The 18,889-nt window shown below is 44.7% G+C and overlaps 1 protein-coding gene across 7 annotated transcripts in view; it reads left to right on the top strand.

Annotated features, from left to right (window-relative positions):
* zmiz2 (zinc finger, MIZ-type containing 2) overlaps positions 1 to 18,889 on the top strand; it is a 37,404-nt gene that overhangs the window by 13,577 nt on the left and 4,938 nt on the right. For 2 of the 7 annotated variants that reach the window (XM_038971328.1, XM_038971329.1), the window contains 14 exons: positions 2,942 to 3,113; positions 3,476 to 3,727; positions 3,815 to 4,000; positions 4,858 to 4,935; positions 5,443 to 5,662; positions 5,906 to 6,047; positions 6,202 to 6,298; positions 7,382 to 7,534; positions 7,959 to 8,064; positions 8,205 to 8,362; positions 8,496 to 8,563; positions 8,648 to 8,716; positions 10,263 to 10,504; positions 12,149 to 12,264. In XM_038971328.1, the coding sequence (XP_038827256.1) occupies positions 2,942 to 3,113; positions 3,476 to 3,727; positions 3,815 to 4,000; positions 4,858 to 4,935; positions 5,443 to 5,662; positions 5,906 to 6,047; positions 6,202 to 6,298; positions 7,382 to 7,534; positions 7,959 to 8,064; positions 8,205 to 8,362; positions 8,496 to 8,563; positions 8,648 to 8,716; positions 10,263 to 10,504; positions 12,149 to 12,264 (2,059 nt within the window). The remainder of the gene's footprint in view (positions 1 to 2,941; positions 3,114 to 3,475; positions 3,728 to 3,814; positions 4,001 to 4,857; positions 4,936 to 5,442; positions 5,663 to 5,905; positions 6,048 to 6,201; positions 6,299 to 7,381; positions 7,535 to 7,958; positions 8,065 to 8,204; positions 8,363 to 8,495; positions 8,564 to 8,647; positions 8,717 to 10,262; positions 10,505 to 12,148; positions 12,265 to 18,889) is intronic. The other 5 variants (XM_038971331.1, XM_038971335.1, XM_038971333.1 and 2 more) reach the window with 5 other exon arrangements.

Below are 18,889 nucleotides of genomic sequence, written 5' to 3'. Positions count from 1 at the left end.
AGGATGAGCCAAAAGGTATGGCAATTAAGTCTGGCAGCTCAACTGATTGGCAAACATACTGCAAATTAAGAAATCATGTGACTAACCAAAATAAAAAGAAACTACACTATGAAACAAAGATAAATTATATAAAGAATGATAGTAAAAAGCCAACTTGGCTCCTTCATTCAGTGAATCAGATGGCTCATTCATCACAAAGCCCACTGATATTGCAAACTACTTTAATGACTTTTTCATTGGCAAGATAAGCAAACTGAGGGATGACATGCCAGCAACAAACGCTGATGCTACACATCCAAGTATATTGTACCAAATTATGAAAGACAAGAATTGTACTTTTGAATTCCGTATGGAAGACAAGCCACCAGGGTCTGACAATCTAGATGGAAAATTACTGAGGATAATAGCAGACGATATTGCCACTCCTATTTGCCACATCTTCAATTTAAGCCTACTAGAGAGCGTGTGCCCTCAGGCCTGGAGGGAAGCTAAAGTCATTCTGCTACCCCCCCTTAGTAAACCCCCCCTTTACTGGCTCAAATAGCAGACCAATCAGCCTTTTACCAACCCTTAGTAAACTTATGGAAAAAATAGTGTTCGACCAGATACAATGCTATTTTACTGTAAACAAATTGACAACAGAATTTCAGCATGCTTATAGGGAAGGACACACAACAAGCACAGCACTTACACAAATGACTGATGATTGGCTGAGAGAAATTGATGATAAAATGATTGTTGGGGCTGTCTTGTTAGACTTCAGTGCAGCTTTTGACATTATCGATCATAGTCTGCTGCTGGAAAAACGTATGTGTTATGGCTTTACACCCCCTGCTATAATGTGGAAAAAGAGTTACTTGTCTAACAGAATACAGAGGGTGTTCTTTAATGGAAGCCTATCAAATATAATCTAGTTAGAATCAGGAATTCCCCAGGGTAGCTGTTTAGGCCCCTTGCTTTTTTCAATTTTTACTAATGACATGCCACTGACTTTGAGTAAAGCCAGAGTTTCTACATATGCGGATGACTCGACACTATTCACGTCAGCTACTACAGCGACTGAAATGACTGCAATACTCAACAAAGAGCTGCAGTTAGTTTCAGAGTGGGTGGCAAGGAATAAGTTAGCCCTAAATATTTCTACAACTAAAAGCATTGTATTTGGAACAAAACACTCACTAAAATCTAAACCTCAACTAAATCTTGTAATAGATAATGTGGAAATTGAGCAAGTTGAGATGACCAAACTGCTTGGAGTAACACTAGATTGTAAACTGTCATGGTCAAAACATATTGATGCAGTAGTAGCTAAGATGGGGAGAAGTGTGTCTATAATAAAGCGATGCTCTGCCTTAACAACACTATCTACAAGGCAGGTCCTACAGGCCCTAGTTTTGCGTACCTTGACTACTGTTCAGTCGTGTGGTCAGATGCCACGAAAAAGGACTTAGGAAAATTGCATTTGGCTCAGAACAGGGCAGCACGGCTGGCCCTTGGATGTACACAGAGAGCTAATATTAATAATATGCATGCCAATCTCTCCTGGCTGAAAGTGGGGGAGAGATTGACTTCATCACTACTTGTATTTATGAGAGGTATTGCATGTTGAATGCACCGAGCTGTCTGTCTAAACTACTGGCAAACAGCTCAGACACCCATGCATACCCCACAAGACATGCCACAAGAGGTCTCTTCACAGTCCCCAAGTCCAGAACAGACTATGGGAGGCAAACAGTTCTACATAGAGCCATGACTACATGGAACTCTATTCTACATCAAGTAACTGACACCAGCAGTAAAATTTGATAAAAAAAAAACACCTTATGGAACAGCGGGGACTGTGAAGCAACACAAACATTGGCACAGACACATGCATACACACACACACACACACACACTATATACACACACACACATGGATTTATTACTGTAGATATGTGGTAGTGGTGGAGTAGGGGCCTGAGGGCACACACTGTGTTGTGAAATCTGTGAATGTAATGTTTTAAAATTGTATAAACTGCCATAATTTTGCTGGACCCCAGGAAGAGTAGCTGCTGCTGCTTTTGCAGCAGCTTATGGGGATCCATAATAAATACAAATACAATAAGGTTTGTGCTAATGAATACAACCCTGAACTTTTCTTCTCCATTGCAAAATGTGTAAAGTTTCATTAGCCGAATGAACACAACCCAGGGCTCCAGTCAGTCAGACACATGGGGAGAATTTGAATTGCATTTGATTTGATTTCCTCTTCCTCTCAAAGCCCATTTGTTGAGAAGGACAGAGCAGAGGTCCCTATCCTCTGATCTTGTCATCCAATTGGTTTTGAGAAGGAATCAAGGAAATGCCATTGAGATTCTCCCATGGAGACTCCACTGGTGGAGGAAGATTTATTTCTGCTGTGTGAGTGAGTCATAGTGCTATGGGAAAATCCACGTCCTCTCCTCATCAAAACCCATTGGATGACAAAGACGGAGGTCCCTCCCCTCTGGCCTTGTCCTCAATGGGTTTTGAGAAAGAGACGAGGAGAGAGGACGTGAGGAGTATGCAGTTGAGATCTTCCCTATGTCACTGTGTGTGTGTCTCTGTCAAAGCAGCAGGCTGCGTCACTGCTGTCTATGGGGGGTTCTTCATGGAGTCAGAACAACAGCTACGTGTGTCAGAGAGGGAGTCCCACCCACATCTCTGACCAAGCCACACGCACTCACACACACAATCAACACTCATTGTGCTTGGCCTCTATGGAGTGAGTTGCAAATAAAACTCCCTTTCTCTCCCGCCCCTCTCTCTCTGTGTGTGTGTGTGTGTGTGTGTGTGTGTGTGTGTGTGTGTGTGTGTGTGTGTGTGTGTGTGTGTGTGTGTGTGTGTGTGTGTGTGTGTGTGTGTGTGTGTGTGTGTGTGTGTGTGTGTGTGTGTGTGTGTGTGTGTGTGTGTGTCTTAGTTACTCTAATAATGGTGGTGGTGGAGGGGGAATGGGCCAACGCCCCCCCTCTGACTTCACCCAGGCTGCTGCCGCTGCTGTTGCCGCCGCTGCTGCCACGGCAACCGCCACTGCCACGGCAACAGTTGCCGCCATCCAGGAGAAGCAGAACCAGGAAATGAACTACGGCCAGGTAAGAGGCTCCACCTTACCGTGTGTGTGTGAACAGGAAACTGCTTACTAGGACAGCTTTCCTCTAAATAGTGGGCTATTTCTTAAACCATTTGTCAGGGGGACATTGTGCTTCTGTTTGGTTCATTGTTAGAGCTCATTACACACCCTGCAGGACAGAGCAGGAACTAGCTCTGCCACACCCACACCCACACACGCTCCAGACTCCAGAGACACGGGCTTGATTAGAGGGAGAACATAAGTATTTTTTAGCAGACTGTTTACACGTCTACAGAATCTGTCTCTGAGGAGAAACCACACTGTAAGTCCTATCTCTTCATCTGTCTGTTTCTCTCCTTTTTTTATTTATTTCTCTCTCTCCAGATGGGCGGAGGACCCTCCTCCTACAGTACCCAGTTCCTGTCCCACCCGGGCCCCCAGCAGGGTGGGCCCCGCGGCCCCCCGGGGATGAGCCCCGGTGGGATGGTCCAGTCCCGGCCTGGACAGCACCCCTCAATGGGGGGCATGGGGTACCCCTCGCACCCCTCCCAGGGTCAGGGCCAGAGGATGTCCCAGCAGCACCCAGGCTACCCAGCAGGTCAACAACAGGGGCTCAAACGCCCCTACCAATCTGAGGTACACTTAGAATATACACAGTGCAAACACATGCAAGACACTAACACGTGTCAACATGAGCTTACAAACTCCCTGTCCCTCCCCCAGGGTTTCCCAGGGCAGCAACAGTATGGTTCAGGGGGCATGTCTCCGTACCATGGTGGCCAGCCCCTCCAGTACCCCCCCGGCCCCCAGCAGCGCCCGCCCCAGTCCCCATCCTACCACCCCAACCAGCGCATGCCCCCTATGGCACAGTACCAGCAAGGACCACCCAACCCGGCACAGTACTACAAGGTAAGCAGTGAGATCACACTCCTGTGTATAGGTTAACTTGTGAAAGGGGCTAGCAGTAATGCAGCCGACCCAAGACCACACACGTCCTCCATTTAATAGGGGTTCGATATCTGCTTACACCTTATTTGACTTCCCTTTCATCTCTTACATTTTTGTTCACAAATAAAAGCTTTTAAAATATGAAAGTGGAATGGAATTCTGTTTCCCTTAATAAAAATATATGTATTTTTAAAGTTCAAGTTATCAATATGGGCTTTTCAAGTAAGTATTTTACATTTAATTTACATCTGTAATTTAGCAGACACTCTTATCCGTAGCGAATTACATGAGCAATTAGGGTTAAGTGCCTTGCTCAAGGGCACATCAACAGATTTTGTCACTTTCTCTGCTCAGGGTTTTGAACCAGCTACCTTTTCAGTTACTGGCCAAATGCTCTTAATCGCTACATGTTATTGACCACTACCTCTTAGTGTCTGTGGTGATGCTGATCTTGTGCTGATGTTTTATTAACCCTTATTTTACCAGGTAAGTTGATTGAGAACACATTCTCATTTACAGGAACGACCTAGGGAATAGTTACAGGGGAGAGGAATGGGGATGAATGCGCCACCTGGAAGCTGGGGATGATTAGGTGGCCATGATGGTATGAGGGCCAGATTTGGAATGTAGCCAAGACACCTGGGATAACACCCCTACTCTTACGATAAGTGCCATGGGATCTTTAGTGATGGCACCCTACACAGGGCAATGTCCCCAATCTCTGCACAGGGGGCATTGGGATATTTTTTAGAATAAAGTTAAGAGTGCCTCCTACTGGCCCTCCAACACCACTGATTATTGTGTGTGTGTTTAAACAGGAGCAGCAGTACAATGGGCAGCAGGGTAACATGCCACCAGGAGGCTACAACGCCTTCACACAGGCTGCTGTCAATGCGGTAAGCCACCTTGTGTGTAGCTTAGCGGTGTGGAGGAGATGGTCCTTTGCTTTGGAATGTTTGGGTCCTTTGCAAATGTAATTTATAATATAATTGTAATTTGTCGACCCAAATAAAGAACATCTTAGGCTGTGGCACACAGGGATTTTGTGTCAGCAATTACAGATTGAGCTAAATGGTTTTTAAATGCAAGTCATACGTTGACATATGATGGACAACAGAGATGATTGTCTGTAAAAAAAAACAACTCACAATTGCTGTATGCAACTCATCTAAAAATAGTTGACTAGAGTTGACAATTAAATAATTAATATACAATTTAATCTGTGTTCATGCATGTCTTTATAGCCGTAGTGTTATACAGTAACTGATTCAGAGGGGTTGGGTTAAATGCGGAAGACAAATTTCAGTTGATTGCATTCAGTTGTACAACTGACAAGGTATCCACCTTTCACTTTATGTATTGTAGCCTTATGATGATATCTTATATTTAAAACTCTCCCTCAGCAGGGTGGCCGGGTGATTCCGGGGTACCCCAGTTCTCCTTTGGGGGGTAACCCAACCCCTCCCATGACTCCAGGCAGCATGCCCCCCTACCTGTCACCCGGTGGGCCTGGACCAGACACCAAGCCCCCCTTCCTCCCCCAAGGCCCTGACATCAAGCCCCCCTTCCTCCCCCAAGGCCCTGACATCAAGCCTAACATCAACTCCCTACAGCCCCCCACTGGTGAGATACTTATTGCAACACACACTCCTTTATCATGTCATTGGACTAATGGAAATGTATTGAGAGAGACCTGGGTCGTGTTCATTAGACACCAAACGGGGGAAAAAACTGACTGAAATGAGAAGAATGCCTGGACGTGTCCAGTAAAAAATGCACATTTTTGTTTTCCTTAATGAACATGACCCTGGATCCAATTCATAGGTTAAATACCTGTGCACTCTCATGCCCCTCCCCCCTGTTTAGGTAACCCTAGCGACGACCTGCGGCTGACCTTCCCGGTGCGCGACGGCGTGGTGCTGGAGCCGTTCCGATTGGAGCACAACCTGGCAGTCAGCAACCATGCCTTCCAGCTGCGAGACTCCGTCTACAAAACCCTCATGATGAGGTCAGAGCCCAACGCCTCTCAGCCAATCACTCAGCCGTTACTGTGACGTGATCCAGTGTTTTTTAATACCATAGAGTTTAGAGTTTTACCACATTATTAATTGATGACGCTGGTGTGTGTGTGTGCGTGAATCTGTTGACTGTGTGTGTCCTAGGCCTGACCTGGAGCTGCAGTTTAAGTGTTATCACCATGAGGACCGGCAGATGAACACTAACTGGCCCGCTTCCGTACAGGTACAATCACACTTACAGGTACAATCACACTTACAGGTACCCATTCAAATATATACACACACGCACAGAGAGAGCGATCAAAGCATAACAGATGTTTCCCAAGATGACAGTGTTATAAAGTATTTTTATTTTATTTTATTTTATTTTTTTCACATACAACTGGATCTATGTGCATGTACACACATCCAAATCAGAATGGGTTAGGCTGGGATTACGCTCCCCCAAGCGTTCTCACTTATGCTTGCGTAAAGTTACAAATTCTGGCATGCACCGAAATCTCAAAGTTGTTGTGGAGTCTCAGCAGAGTTCATCTAGTGCAGGGGTGGGCAGTTCCAGTCCTCAATGGCCTGATTGTTGTCACAGTTTTGCCTCAGCTAACACACCTGACTCCAATAATCACCTAATCATGATCCTCAGTTTAGAATGCAATTTGATTAATCAGTTGTTTGCTAGGGATGGAGAAAGTGTGACACCAATCAGGCCCTCGAGGACTGGAGTTGCCCACCCCTGATCTAGTGTTAATCCAGCCTTGGTTTCTGGGTTAACAAGTTGATGAAAGACAACTGTGAATTAGCTAGCCATTTGAGCCACTTCTTGGTTACACAGGGCAGCTTTCAGGAGGGTACAAGGTACTGAACATTGCAGATAGAAATACCATCAATGAAACTGATATGATTCCTTACTCAATATCTCTACTCTGGATGTCTGTTCTACACAACATATTTCTGTCCAAACGTTCCACAATGCTGCACCCTATACTGAAGGTGGCCCAAGGCCCATGTTCATAAATCGTCTCAGAGTAGGAGTGTTGCTCTAGGATCCGTTTGGCCTTTTAGCTCATAACGAATACGATCATATGATGATAACTCTGTGTTGTTGTCTGTTCACACTGCTATGCTTTATCTTGCCCAGGTCGCAGTTGTAAATGAGAACTTGTTCTCAACTGGCCTCCCTGGTTAAATAAAGGTGAAATAAATAAAAAATAAAATAAAATATGGACAGCGGTTACCTGATCCTAGATCAGCACTCCTACTCTGAGGCCAGTGTGACGACTGTGACTAGCGTGTTAGCCGACCCTCCATTCACCTGTCTGTCATGTAGGTTTCTGGTCCTTGCTTACAGGTGAGTGTGAACGCCACACCGCTCACCATCGAGAGGGGCGACAACAAGACGTCCCACAAGCCCCTCTACCTCAAGCAGGTGTGTCAGCCGGGACGCAACACCATCCAGATCACCGTCACTGCCTGCTGCTGCGTAAGTAGGGGGGGGGTGCATGGGACATGTATTGCACAGTGGGCAAAACTGTTTGCATTAATGACGTCATGGTTAGGAGGTATACTGTTTGTATAAGTATGTTTTGTTAACGTCTTTTTAAAATCTTTATCTGGTCAGAAAACCAGATTACAACCAAAATATGAGGTCTTAGCAACAACGTCTTGGTCTTGTCATGAAAAATCTTTCTTTACCTGGTTGTAACAGAGACCGGTTGGATGGAATCTGGTTTTATGACATCTTAACAACCAGTTTACAGCCAGAAAATTACTTCACCTGGCTAATTTTGCATGCTGGATGTGCACATCTGTTGGTCTGTAAGTGTTATGCAGGATCCAAATTAACCTCCCCCTGTCTCTCTCTCTCCCCCATCCCTTTCTCCCCATCTCGCTCTGTCTCCCTCCAGTCCCACCTGTTTGTGTTGCAGCTGGTCCACAGGCCATCAGTACGCTCGGTTCTGCAAGGTTTAATGAAGAAGAGATTACTGCCCGCAGAGCACTGTGTGTCTAAGAGTGAGTGGAACACACACACACAAACACATACTTGATTGACTGCCTGGTTGGTGCTCAGAAAGACAGACTTTGTCGCAATTCTCACCCGTTTTCTTGCCTGCCTTGTCTCCTCCCCCACCCCGCCATGTCCCTCTTCTCAGTTAAGAGGAACTTCAATAGTGGGACCATCCCTGGAACCACAGGGCTGAACGGAGAGGATGGTGTGGAGCAGACGGCCATCAAAGTCTCTCTGAAATGTCCCATCACCTTCAGACGCATCCAGCTTCCCGCACGGGGACACGACTGTAGACACATCCAGGTGAGAGAGACACACGCACACTGGTGAAAACATACACATACTATAACTCTAAACATCCAGTTGAGAGACTAGACACACACACACACACACACACACACACCCTAAACGTCTGTCTGTCTCTCTCTCTCTGCAGTGTTTTGACCTGGAGTCGTACCTGCAGTTGAACTGTGAGAGAGGGACCTGGAGATGCCCTGTGTGCAAGTAGGTTAACACAACCATTTGCTGTTTTTCCCATAGGTAGGCCTATTGTTTCTTAGTTAACTTGACCGTGTCTCTACTCCACAGTAAGAGCGCTCTACTGGAGGGACTAGAAGTGGACCAGTACATGCTGGGGATTCTAATTTACATACAGAAGTAAGTGTGTGTGGGCGGGAGGGGTCTTTCTATCCTTGTGAGGACCTAAAATCCCCCAAAGTCCCTACAAGAATAGTAAAACAAGGACAATTCTCCCTCGTAGGGACATTTCACACATCCCTATGAGGACAAATGCTAGTTTAAGCTTAGGGGTTAGGTTAAGTCACAGTAAGGGTTAGGGGTTAATGGTAAGGGTTGTGTCAGGCTAGGGGTTAATGGTAAGGGTTGTGTCAGGCTAGGGGTTAATGGTAAGGGTTGTGTCAGGCTAGGGGTTAATGGTAAGGGTTGTGTCAGGTTAGGGGTTAATGGTAAGGGTTGGGTCAGGTTAGGGGTTAATAGTAAGGGTTGGGTCAGGTTAGGGGTTAATAGTAAGGGTTGTGTCAGGTTAGGGGTTAATGGTAAGGGTTGGGTCAGGTTAGGGGTTAATGGTAAGGGTTGTGTGAGGTTAGGGGTTAATAGTAAGGGTTGTGTCAGGTTAGGGGTTAATAGTAAGGGTTGGGTCAGGTTAGGGGTTAATGGTAAGGGTTGGGTCAGGTTAGGAGTTAATGGTAAGGGTTGGGTCAGGTTAGGTTAGGGGTTAATGGTAAGGGTTGGGTCAGGTTAGGTTAGGGGTTAATGGTAAGGGTTGGGTCAGGTTAGGTGTTAATGGTAAGGGTTGGGTCAGGTTAGGGGTTGGGTCAGGTTAGAGGTTAATGGTAAGGGTTGTGTCAGGTTAGGGGTTAATGGTAAGGGTTGGGTCAGGTTAGGGGTTAATGGTAAGGGTTGTGTCAGGTTAGGGGTTAATAGTAAGGGTTGTGTCAGGTTAGGGGTTAATGGTAAAAGTTGTGTCATTAATGGTAAGGGTTGTGTCAGGTTAGGGGTTAATAGTAAGGGTTGTCAGGTTAGGGGTTAATGGTAAGGGTTGGGTCAGGTTAGGGGTTAATGGTAAGGGTTGTGTCAGGTTAGGGGTTAATAGTAAAAGTTGTGTCATTAATGGTAAGGGTTGTGTCAGGTTAGGGGTTAATAGTAAGGGTTGTCAGGTTAGGGGTTAATGGTAAGGGTTGGGTCAGGTTAGGGGTTAGGGGTTAATGGTAAGGGTTGGGTCAGGTTAGGGGTTAATGGTAAGGGTTGGGTCAGGCTAGGGGTTAATGGTAAGGGTTGTGTCAGGTTAGGGGTTAATGGTAAGGGTTGTGTCAGGTTAGGGGTTAATGGTAAGGGTTGGGTCAGGTTAGGGGTTAATGGTAAGGGTTGGGTCAGGTTAGGGGTTAATGGTAAGGGTTGGGTCAGGTTAGGGGTTAATGGTAAGGGTTGGGTCAGGGTTGGGCCACCTGATAATGAAATACACCCACCTGGTGTCCATTTAAGGGGGAAGAATTAAAATACATCAGAAGTGGAACTAGCTTTGCAGTCTATATCTGAATTTGCCTGTCCTATGTTCATTTTTAGTTCTTCATTAACTTAGCCAGAATTAGGTCTACATTTAGGTGCCCTTGTAATGGGCCCTTCATCTTTCTCACCTTCTTTCTCTTCATTCACTAACCTTTCTCTCCCCCTCTTCCCTCCTCAGCTCGGACTATGAGGAGATCACCATTGATCCAGTGTGTGGCTGGAGGCCGGTGCCCATTAAACCAGACATCCACATAAAGGAGGAAGCAGACGGGCCTGTGTTGAAGCGCTGCCGGACGGTCAGCCCCAGTAACATGATGATGCCCAATGTCATGGAGATGATAGCTGCCCTGGGACCGGCCTCCTCGCCCTACCAGGGTCTACCACCTGGGGGCAGGAACACACCTGACTACAACAGCCAAGGTAGGGAGGAGACAGGCACACACACATTCAGTACCAGTCAAAAGTTCAGACACACCTACTCATTACAAGGTTTTTCTTAAGACATCAAAGCTATGAAATAACACATGGAATCATGTGGTAACCAAAAAAGTGTTAAACAAATCCAAATATATTTTATATTTGAGATTCTTCAAATAGCCACCCTGTTTCTTGATGACAGATTTGCACACTCTTGGCATTCTCTCAACCAGCTTCATGAGGTAGTCACCTGGAATGCATTTCAATTAACAGGTGTTCTTTGTTAAAAGTTAATTTGGGGAATTTCTTTCCTTAATAGTTTGAGCCAGTCAGTTGTGTTGTGACATGGTAGAGTTGGTATACAGAAGAAAGCCCTATTTGGTAAAATACTAATTATTGCAGGAAAAACTCAAATAAGCAAAGTGAAACGACAATCCATCATTACTTTAAGACATGAAGGTCAGTCAATATGGAACATTTCAAGAACTTTGAAAGTTTCTTCAAGTGCAGTTGCAAAAGCCATCAAGTGCTATGATGAAACTGGCTCTCATGAGGACCGCCGAAGGAAAGGAAGACAGTTACCTCTGCTGCAGAGTATAAGTTCATTAGAGTAATCTGCACCTCATAAATTGCAGCCCAAATAAATGCTTCACAGAGTTCAAGTAACCGACACATCTCAACATCAGCTGTTCAGAGGAGACTGCGTGAATCAGGCCTTCATGGTCGAATTGCTACAAAGAAACCACAACTAAAGGACACCAATAAGAAGAAGAGACTTGCTTGGGCCAAGAAACACGAGCAATGGACATTAGACCGGTGGAAATCTGTCCTTTGGTCTGATGAGTCCAAATTTGATATTTTTGGTTCCAACTGCTGTGTCTTTGTGAGACGCAGAGTATGTGAACGGATGACCGCTGCATGTGTGGTTCCCACCGTGAAGCATGGAGGCGGAGGTGTGATGCTGTGGAGGTGCTTTGCTGGTGACACTGTCTGTGATTTATTTCGAATTCAAGGCACACTTAACCAACACAGCATTCTGCAGCGATACGCCATCCTAACTGGTTTGTGCTTAGTGGGACTATCAATTGTTTTTCAACAGCACAATGACCCAACACACCTCCAGGCTGTGTAAGGGCTATTTGACCAAGAAGGAGAGTGATGGAGTACTGCATCAGATGACCTGGCCTCCACAATCACCCGACCTCACCCCAAATTTAGATGTTTTGGGATGAGTTGGACCGCAGAGTGAAGGAAAAGCAGCCAACAAGTGCTCAGCATATGTGGGAAGTCCTTCAAGACTGTTGGAAAAGCATTCCAGGTGAAGCTGGTTGAGAGAATGCCAAAAGTGTAAAGCTGTCATCAAGGCAAAGGGTGGTTACTTTGAAGAATCTCAAATGTAAAATATATACTTTTTTGGTTACTACATGACTTCATATGTGTTATTTCATAGTTTTGATATCTTCACTATTATTCTACAATGTAGAAAATAGTAAGAATAAAGGCAAACCCTGGAATGAGTAGGTGTGTCCTATCTTTTGACTAGTACTGCACAGCAAATTAATTATATTGCCTCCTATTAGTTACAATTGAAATAATTTTTTGCCACACAAAACTTCTACCTGTGTCTGTTGTGTGTTGTTCATCCAGCAGGTCAAGGATACTCCAGCCAGTCAGGCTTCTCTGAGTTCCCCAACACCCCTGGAACTCCCACCCTGAGAGACTTCACCTCCCCTGGACCACCTAACATCTACCAGCAGGACCAGGTAACACACACACACAGATCCCCTCAGGCTACAGTGATATGGTTCCGGGGTAGATTCCATTTCAAGTCAGTCAGGGTCTGAAAGTGAATGGCCTAATGTCTGACTGGGTTAGAAAGGGAGTGAAGAAACAAACACAGGGTCAAAGTACACACTGATGTTCCTACATCACAGGCTCCAATTAGGTCACTCAATGGTTAACAGCGGAGCTGAACGAGACGGGTGAACATGAAAGTCCAAATGGACTCTGAAATACTCAGAAAGCATTGGCAAAAAAATTTATCCTTAAACAAGCACTTAATCTTCTAATTTCTTTTCCATTGTTATCTTTTCAGTTAATGGAATTAATTAGTTTGATTTGATACAATCGAAATGCATATAAAGTTGTTTCAGTCCAGGAAAGTGAACTATACACAAATGATGTTTATCCGTTGGGAATGTGAACCACGCAATATTCTGGGTGCTTTGTCTTAATTAGACTTTCCATTATCTCCCTTGGATTTACTAAATGATGCGCACAGGGCTCTACAGTGTGACCATTTTACTCGCATATGCGCCTAAATATTTTGCTGTGTGACCTAGAATTTGTGTTTAGGAGCAACAGTGCGCCTAGAAAGATTGAAGGATTCTAAATGTAATATCTCAAATATTTTTCGTTGTGCTCCTAAATTACTGTGTGCCTACATTATTCAGCTTTTGCACACACGTGCTACTTGTAAAAAATAAATGTAAAAACGGTCAGCGTAAGTGTGATACATACACTAGAATAATATACACTGCTCAAAAAAATAAAGGGAACACTTAAACAACACAATGTAACTCCAAGTCAATCACACTTCTGTGAAATCAAACTGTCCACTTAGGAAGCAACACTGATTGACAATAAATTTCACATGCTGTTGTGCAAATGGAATAGACAAAAGGTGGAAATTATAGGCAATTAGTAAGACACCCTCAAAAAAGGAATGGTTCTGCAGGTGGTGACCACACACCACTTCTCAGTTCCTATGCTTCCTGGCTGATGTTTTGGTCACTTTTGAATGCTGGCGGTGCTTTCACTCTAGTGGTAGCATGAGACGGAGTCTACAACCCACACAAGTGGCTCAGGTAGTGCAGCTCATCCAGGATGGCACATCAATGCGAGCTGTGGCAAGAAGGTTTGCTGTGTCTGTCAGCGTAGTGTCCAGAGCATGGAGGCGCTACCAGGAGACAGGCCAGTACATCAGGAGACGTGGAGGAGGCCAGGCCGTAGGAGGGAAACAACCCAGCAGCAGGACCGCTACCTCCGCCTTTGTGCAAGGAGGATCAGGAGGAGCACTGCCAGAGCCCTGCAAAATGACCTCCAGCAGGCCACAAATGTGCATGTGTCTGCTCAAACGGTCAGAAACAGACTCCATGAGGGTGGTATGAGGGCCCGACGTCCACAGGTGGGGGTTGTGCTTACAGCCCAACACCGTGCAGGACGTTTGGCATTTGCCAGAAAACACCAATATTGGCAAATTCGCCACTGGCGCCCTGTGCTCTTCGCAGATGAAAGCAGGTTCACACTGAGCACGTGACAGACGTGACAGAGTCTGGAGACGCCGTGGAGAACGTTCTGCTGCCTGCAACATCCTCCAGCATGACCGTTTTGGCGGTGGGTCAGTCATGGTGTGGGGTGGCATTTCTTTGGGGGGCCGCACAGCCCTCCATGTGCTCGCCAGAGGTAGCCTGACTGCCATTAGGTACCGAGATGAGATCCTCAGACCCCTTGTGAGACCATATGCTGGTGCGGTTGGCCCTGGGTTCCTCCTAATGCAAGACAATGCTAGACCTCATGTGGCTGGAGTGTTTCAGCAGTTCCTGCAAGAGGAAGGCATTGATGCTATGGACTGGCCCGCCCGTTCCCCAGACCTGAATCCAATTGAGCACATCTGGGACATCATGTCTCGCTCCATCCACCAAAGCCACGTTGCACCACAGACTGTCCAGGAGTTGGCGGGTGCTTTAGTCAAGGTCTGGGAGGAGATCCCTCAGGAGACCATCCGCCACCTCATCAGGAGCATGCCCAGGCGTTGTAGGGAGGTCATACAGGCACGTGGAGGCCACACACACTACTGAGACTCATTTTGACTTGTTTTAAGGACATTACATCAAAGTTGGATCAGCCTGTAGTGTGGTTTCCCACTTTAATTTGGAGTGTGACTCCAAATCCAGACCTCCATGGGTTGATAAATTTGATTTCCATTGATAATTTTTGTGTGATTTTGTTGTCAGCACATTCAACTATGTAAAGAAAAAAGTATTTAATAAGAATATTTCATTCATTCAGATCTAGGATGTGTTATTTTAGTGTTCCCTTTATTTTTTTGAGCAGTGTATTTAAGCAATATACAACGGGTGCGTCTAATCCTGAATTCTCATTGGTTAAAACCGCATCCCAGCTGGTTTCTATTCCACAAGTAACCACTGGCTAAGTCTATGACGTTAAAATGCCCATTTAATCTGTTCCATCAGACTGCGCAATCCACTGTCTCATCAACCCAGTCAAGCAATTTATGAACTTGATCTCCACTATAAAAATAATCTAGACATTATCTCCCATTTCTTTTAGACTAACATTTAGTTTTCAACAGCTGAGATATGTACAAACCTTGCTGTCTGTCTCTCTGAAATTTGCAACATTGTTTCAATATTGAAATCTCCAGCTGTCCCATAGTAATGAACGTGTCGGGATGAGACCGACAGGCAGGCTACTTTTCTCAACAGGTCAAAATCATGAATCAGCATCATTTTTATGGATATATATATATACATATATACAAATAACTATCAATAGAAAACAGGTCAAATGAAACAAAAAGCAGCTAGTTTGCAATCTTTCCAGCTTCAGTTTGAAGTGATTGTGTTAGCTGTGTTGTTGCCTAGCTCTCGAACAACAGTGTCCTGACGAGCACATTTTCTATGCCAGGTGAAATCGTGTTTCATTGGCTCATTGTTATGGATGTACAGTGCATTCGGAAAGCATTCAGACCCCTTTTTCCACATTTTGTTAAGTTAATATACAGCTTTATTCAACAACAAAAAGTGTTTTAAACCATTCTCATCAATCTACACAATACCCCATAATGACAATGCGAAAACAGTTTATTTAGAAATTTTACAAATGTATTAAAAATAAAAAACAAATACCTTATTTACATAAGTATTCAGAACCTTTGCTATGAGACTCAAAATTGAGCTCAGATGCATCCTGTTTCCGTTGATCATCCTTGAGATGTTTCTACAACTTGATTTGGAGTCCACCCGTGGTAAATTCAATTGATTGGACATGATTTGGAAAGGCACACACCTGTCTATATAAGGTCTCACAGTTGACAGGGCGTGTCAGAGCAAAAACCAAGCCATGAGGTCGAAGGAATGGGGAAGGGTACCAAAAAATGTCTGCAGCGTTGAAGTTCCCCAAGAACACAGTGGTCTCCGTTTTTAAATGGAAGAAGTTTGGAACCACCAAGACTCTTCCTAGAGCTGGCCGCCCGGCCGAACTGAGCAATCGGGTGAGAAAGGCCTTGGTCAGGGAGGTGACCAAGAACTCGTTGGTCACTCTGACAGAGCTCCAGGGTTCCTCTGTGGAGATGGTTGTCCTTCTGGAAAGTTCTCCCATCTCTGCAGCACTCCACCAATCAGGCCTTTATGGTAGAGTGACCAGACAGAAGCCACTCCTCAGTAAAAGGAACATGACAGCCCGCTTGGAGTTTGCCAAAAGGCACCTAAAAGACTCTGACCATGAGAAACATGATTCTCTGGTCCGATGAAACCAAGATTGAACTCTTTGGCCTGAATGCCAAGCGTCATGTCTGGAGGAAACCTGGCAACATTGCTACGGTGAAGCATGGGGGTGGCAGCATAATGCTGTAGGGATGGGTTTTTTTTAGCTGCAAGGACTGGGAGACTAGTCAGAATCGAGGAAAGGATGAACGAGGCAAAGTACAGAGAGATCATTGATGAAAACCTGCTCCAGAGCGCGTAGGACCTCACTGGGGTGAAGGTTCACCTTCCAACAACCCTAAGCACACAGCCAAGGCAACGCAGGAGTAGCTTCGGGACAAGTTTCTGAATGTCCTTGAGCGGCCCTGCCAGATACCGGACTTGAACCTTATCTAACATCTCTGGAGAGACCTGAAAATAGCTGTGCAGCTATTTCAACCTGATGGAGCTTGAGAGGATCTGCAGAGAAGAATGGGAGAAACTCCCTAAATAAAGGTGTGCCAGGGCTGTAACGTAGCAAAATGTGGGAAGAGTCAAGGGGTCTGAATACTATATGAATGCACTGTATCCAAACAAATGTCACTAGAAAACAGCTTATGCAAATTCAGCTACTTTGTTGTTATTCTGGCTGCACTGTTTGACGTGACTAGGTTATCCGTAGTTAGCCAATAGAACGAACGACCATCAGGCTTGTGTAGCAACCCTAGATTTGTGTCAGGACTATATCTTGTGGAAAGATTAAATAGTATGAATAAATTCATCAATCATTTTTTAAATTAAAATGTCAATCATTATTTGAATATGTTGATAACCGGTTGTATAAAAGTGATAATGCCCTCGAAGCTGGTGTTTGCTGGATATATTGGCATGTTTTGCCTGCCCTCGACTTAGTCTCGGGCTAAACAACACCCATGCCAATATAACCTCCAAACACCTGCTTCTCAGGTATCGTCACTAAAGTAAGTGAGTGGGTGTGCTATCTGTCCAATATACCACGGCTAAGGGCTGTTCTTTTGCACGACGCAGCACAGAATGCCTTAATACAGCCCTTAGCCGTGATGTATTAGGTGCCTTATTGCTATTATAAACTGGTTACCAACGTAATTAGAGCAGTGAAAAAAGATTTTGTCTTACCCGTGGTATACGGTCTGATATACCACGGCTGTCAGCCAATCAGCATTCACGACTCGAATCACCCAAGTTTTATAATATCCTATATATTAAACTACCAGCCTGTACCGTTGACACCAGGCAGGATGGGCCATGGACTCATGCTGCTTACGCCAAATCCTGACTCCGCAATCAGCATGACGCAACAGGAACCGGGATTTGTAGTACCAGGCAACAGCAACAAAAAATTCCACTCAATTAATTGTCCAGTGTTAGTCATCGTGTGCCCACTGGAGCTGCCATTTCTTGTTTTTAGCTGATAGGAGTGGAACCCGGTGTGGTCGTCTGCTGCAATAGGCCATCCGTGACAAAGACTAACGAGTTGTGCGTTCCGAGATGCCGCTCTGCACACCACCATTGTACTGTGCCGTTATTTGCCTGTTTGTGGCTCACTTGCACAATTCTTGCCATTCTCCTTCAACCTCTCATCAATACACTGTTTTCGCCCACAGGACTGCCGCTGACTGGATATTTTTTGTTTGTCGCGCCATTCTCGGAACACCCTAGACACTCATTCGTGAAAAGCCCAGGAGGCTGGCTGTTTCTGAGATACTGGAACCGGCGTGCCTGGCACCGATGATCATACCACACTCAAAGTTGCTTAGGTCACTCGTTTTGCCCATTCGAACGTTTAATCAAACAGTGACTGAATGCCTCGATGCCTGTCTACCTGCTTTATATAGCAAGCCATGGCCACCACGTGACTCACTGTCTGTAGGAGCTAACCATTTTTGTGAAAGGGGTGGTATACCTAATGAACTGGCCACTGCTTATTATAATTATTATAATAATGTGTGTGTATATATGTATGTGTATGTATGTGTGTGTGTATGTATGTGTATATATATATATATATATGTGTGTATATATATATATATGTGTATTTGTGTGTATATATATATATATATATATATATATATATATATATATATATATATATATATATATATATGTGTGTATATATATATATGTGTATTTGTGTGTATATATATATATATTTGTGTGTGTGTGTATATATAGATATAGATATAGATATGTGTGTGTATATATATATGTATGTGTGTGTGTATATACATACGTACATGTATGTGTATATACATACATATGTATGTGTATGTATATGTTTATATGTGTGTGTGTATATACACTGCTCAAAAAAATAAAGGGAACACTAAAATAACACATCCTAGATCTGAATGAATGAAATATTCTTATTAAATACTTTTTTCTTTACATAGTTGAATGTGCTGACAACAAAATCACACAAAAATTATCAATGGAAATCAAATGTATCAACCCATGGAGGTCTGGATTTGGAGTCACACTCAAAATTAAAGTGGAAAACCACACTACAGGCTGATCCAACTTTGATGTAATGTCCTTAAAACAAGTCAAAATGAGGCTCAGTAGTGTGTGTGGCCTCCACGTGCCTGTATGACCTCCCTACAACGCCTGGGCATGCTCCTGATGAGGTGGCGGATGGTCTCCTGAGGGATCTCCTCCCAGACCTTGACTAAAGCATCCGCCAACTCCTGGACAGTCTGTGGTGCAACGTGGCGTTGGTGGATGGAGCGAGACATGATGTCCCAGATGTGCTCAATTGGATTCAGGTCTGGGGAACGGGCGGGCCAGTCCATAGCATCAATGCCTTCCTCTTGCAGGAACTGCTGACACACTCCAGCCACATGAGGTCTAGCATTGTCTTGCATTA

This window comes from Salvelinus namaycush, chromosome 31 (genome assembly GCF_016432855.1).
Source record: "Salvelinus namaycush isolate Seneca chromosome 31, SaNama_1.0, whole genome shotgun sequence".
Classification (NCBI taxonomy): Eukaryota; Metazoa; Chordata; class Actinopteri; order Salmoniformes; family Salmonidae; genus Salvelinus; species Salvelinus namaycush.
Note: the sequence above shows the minus strand (reverse complement) of the source record. Positions and strands in the feature narration are given on the sequence as shown.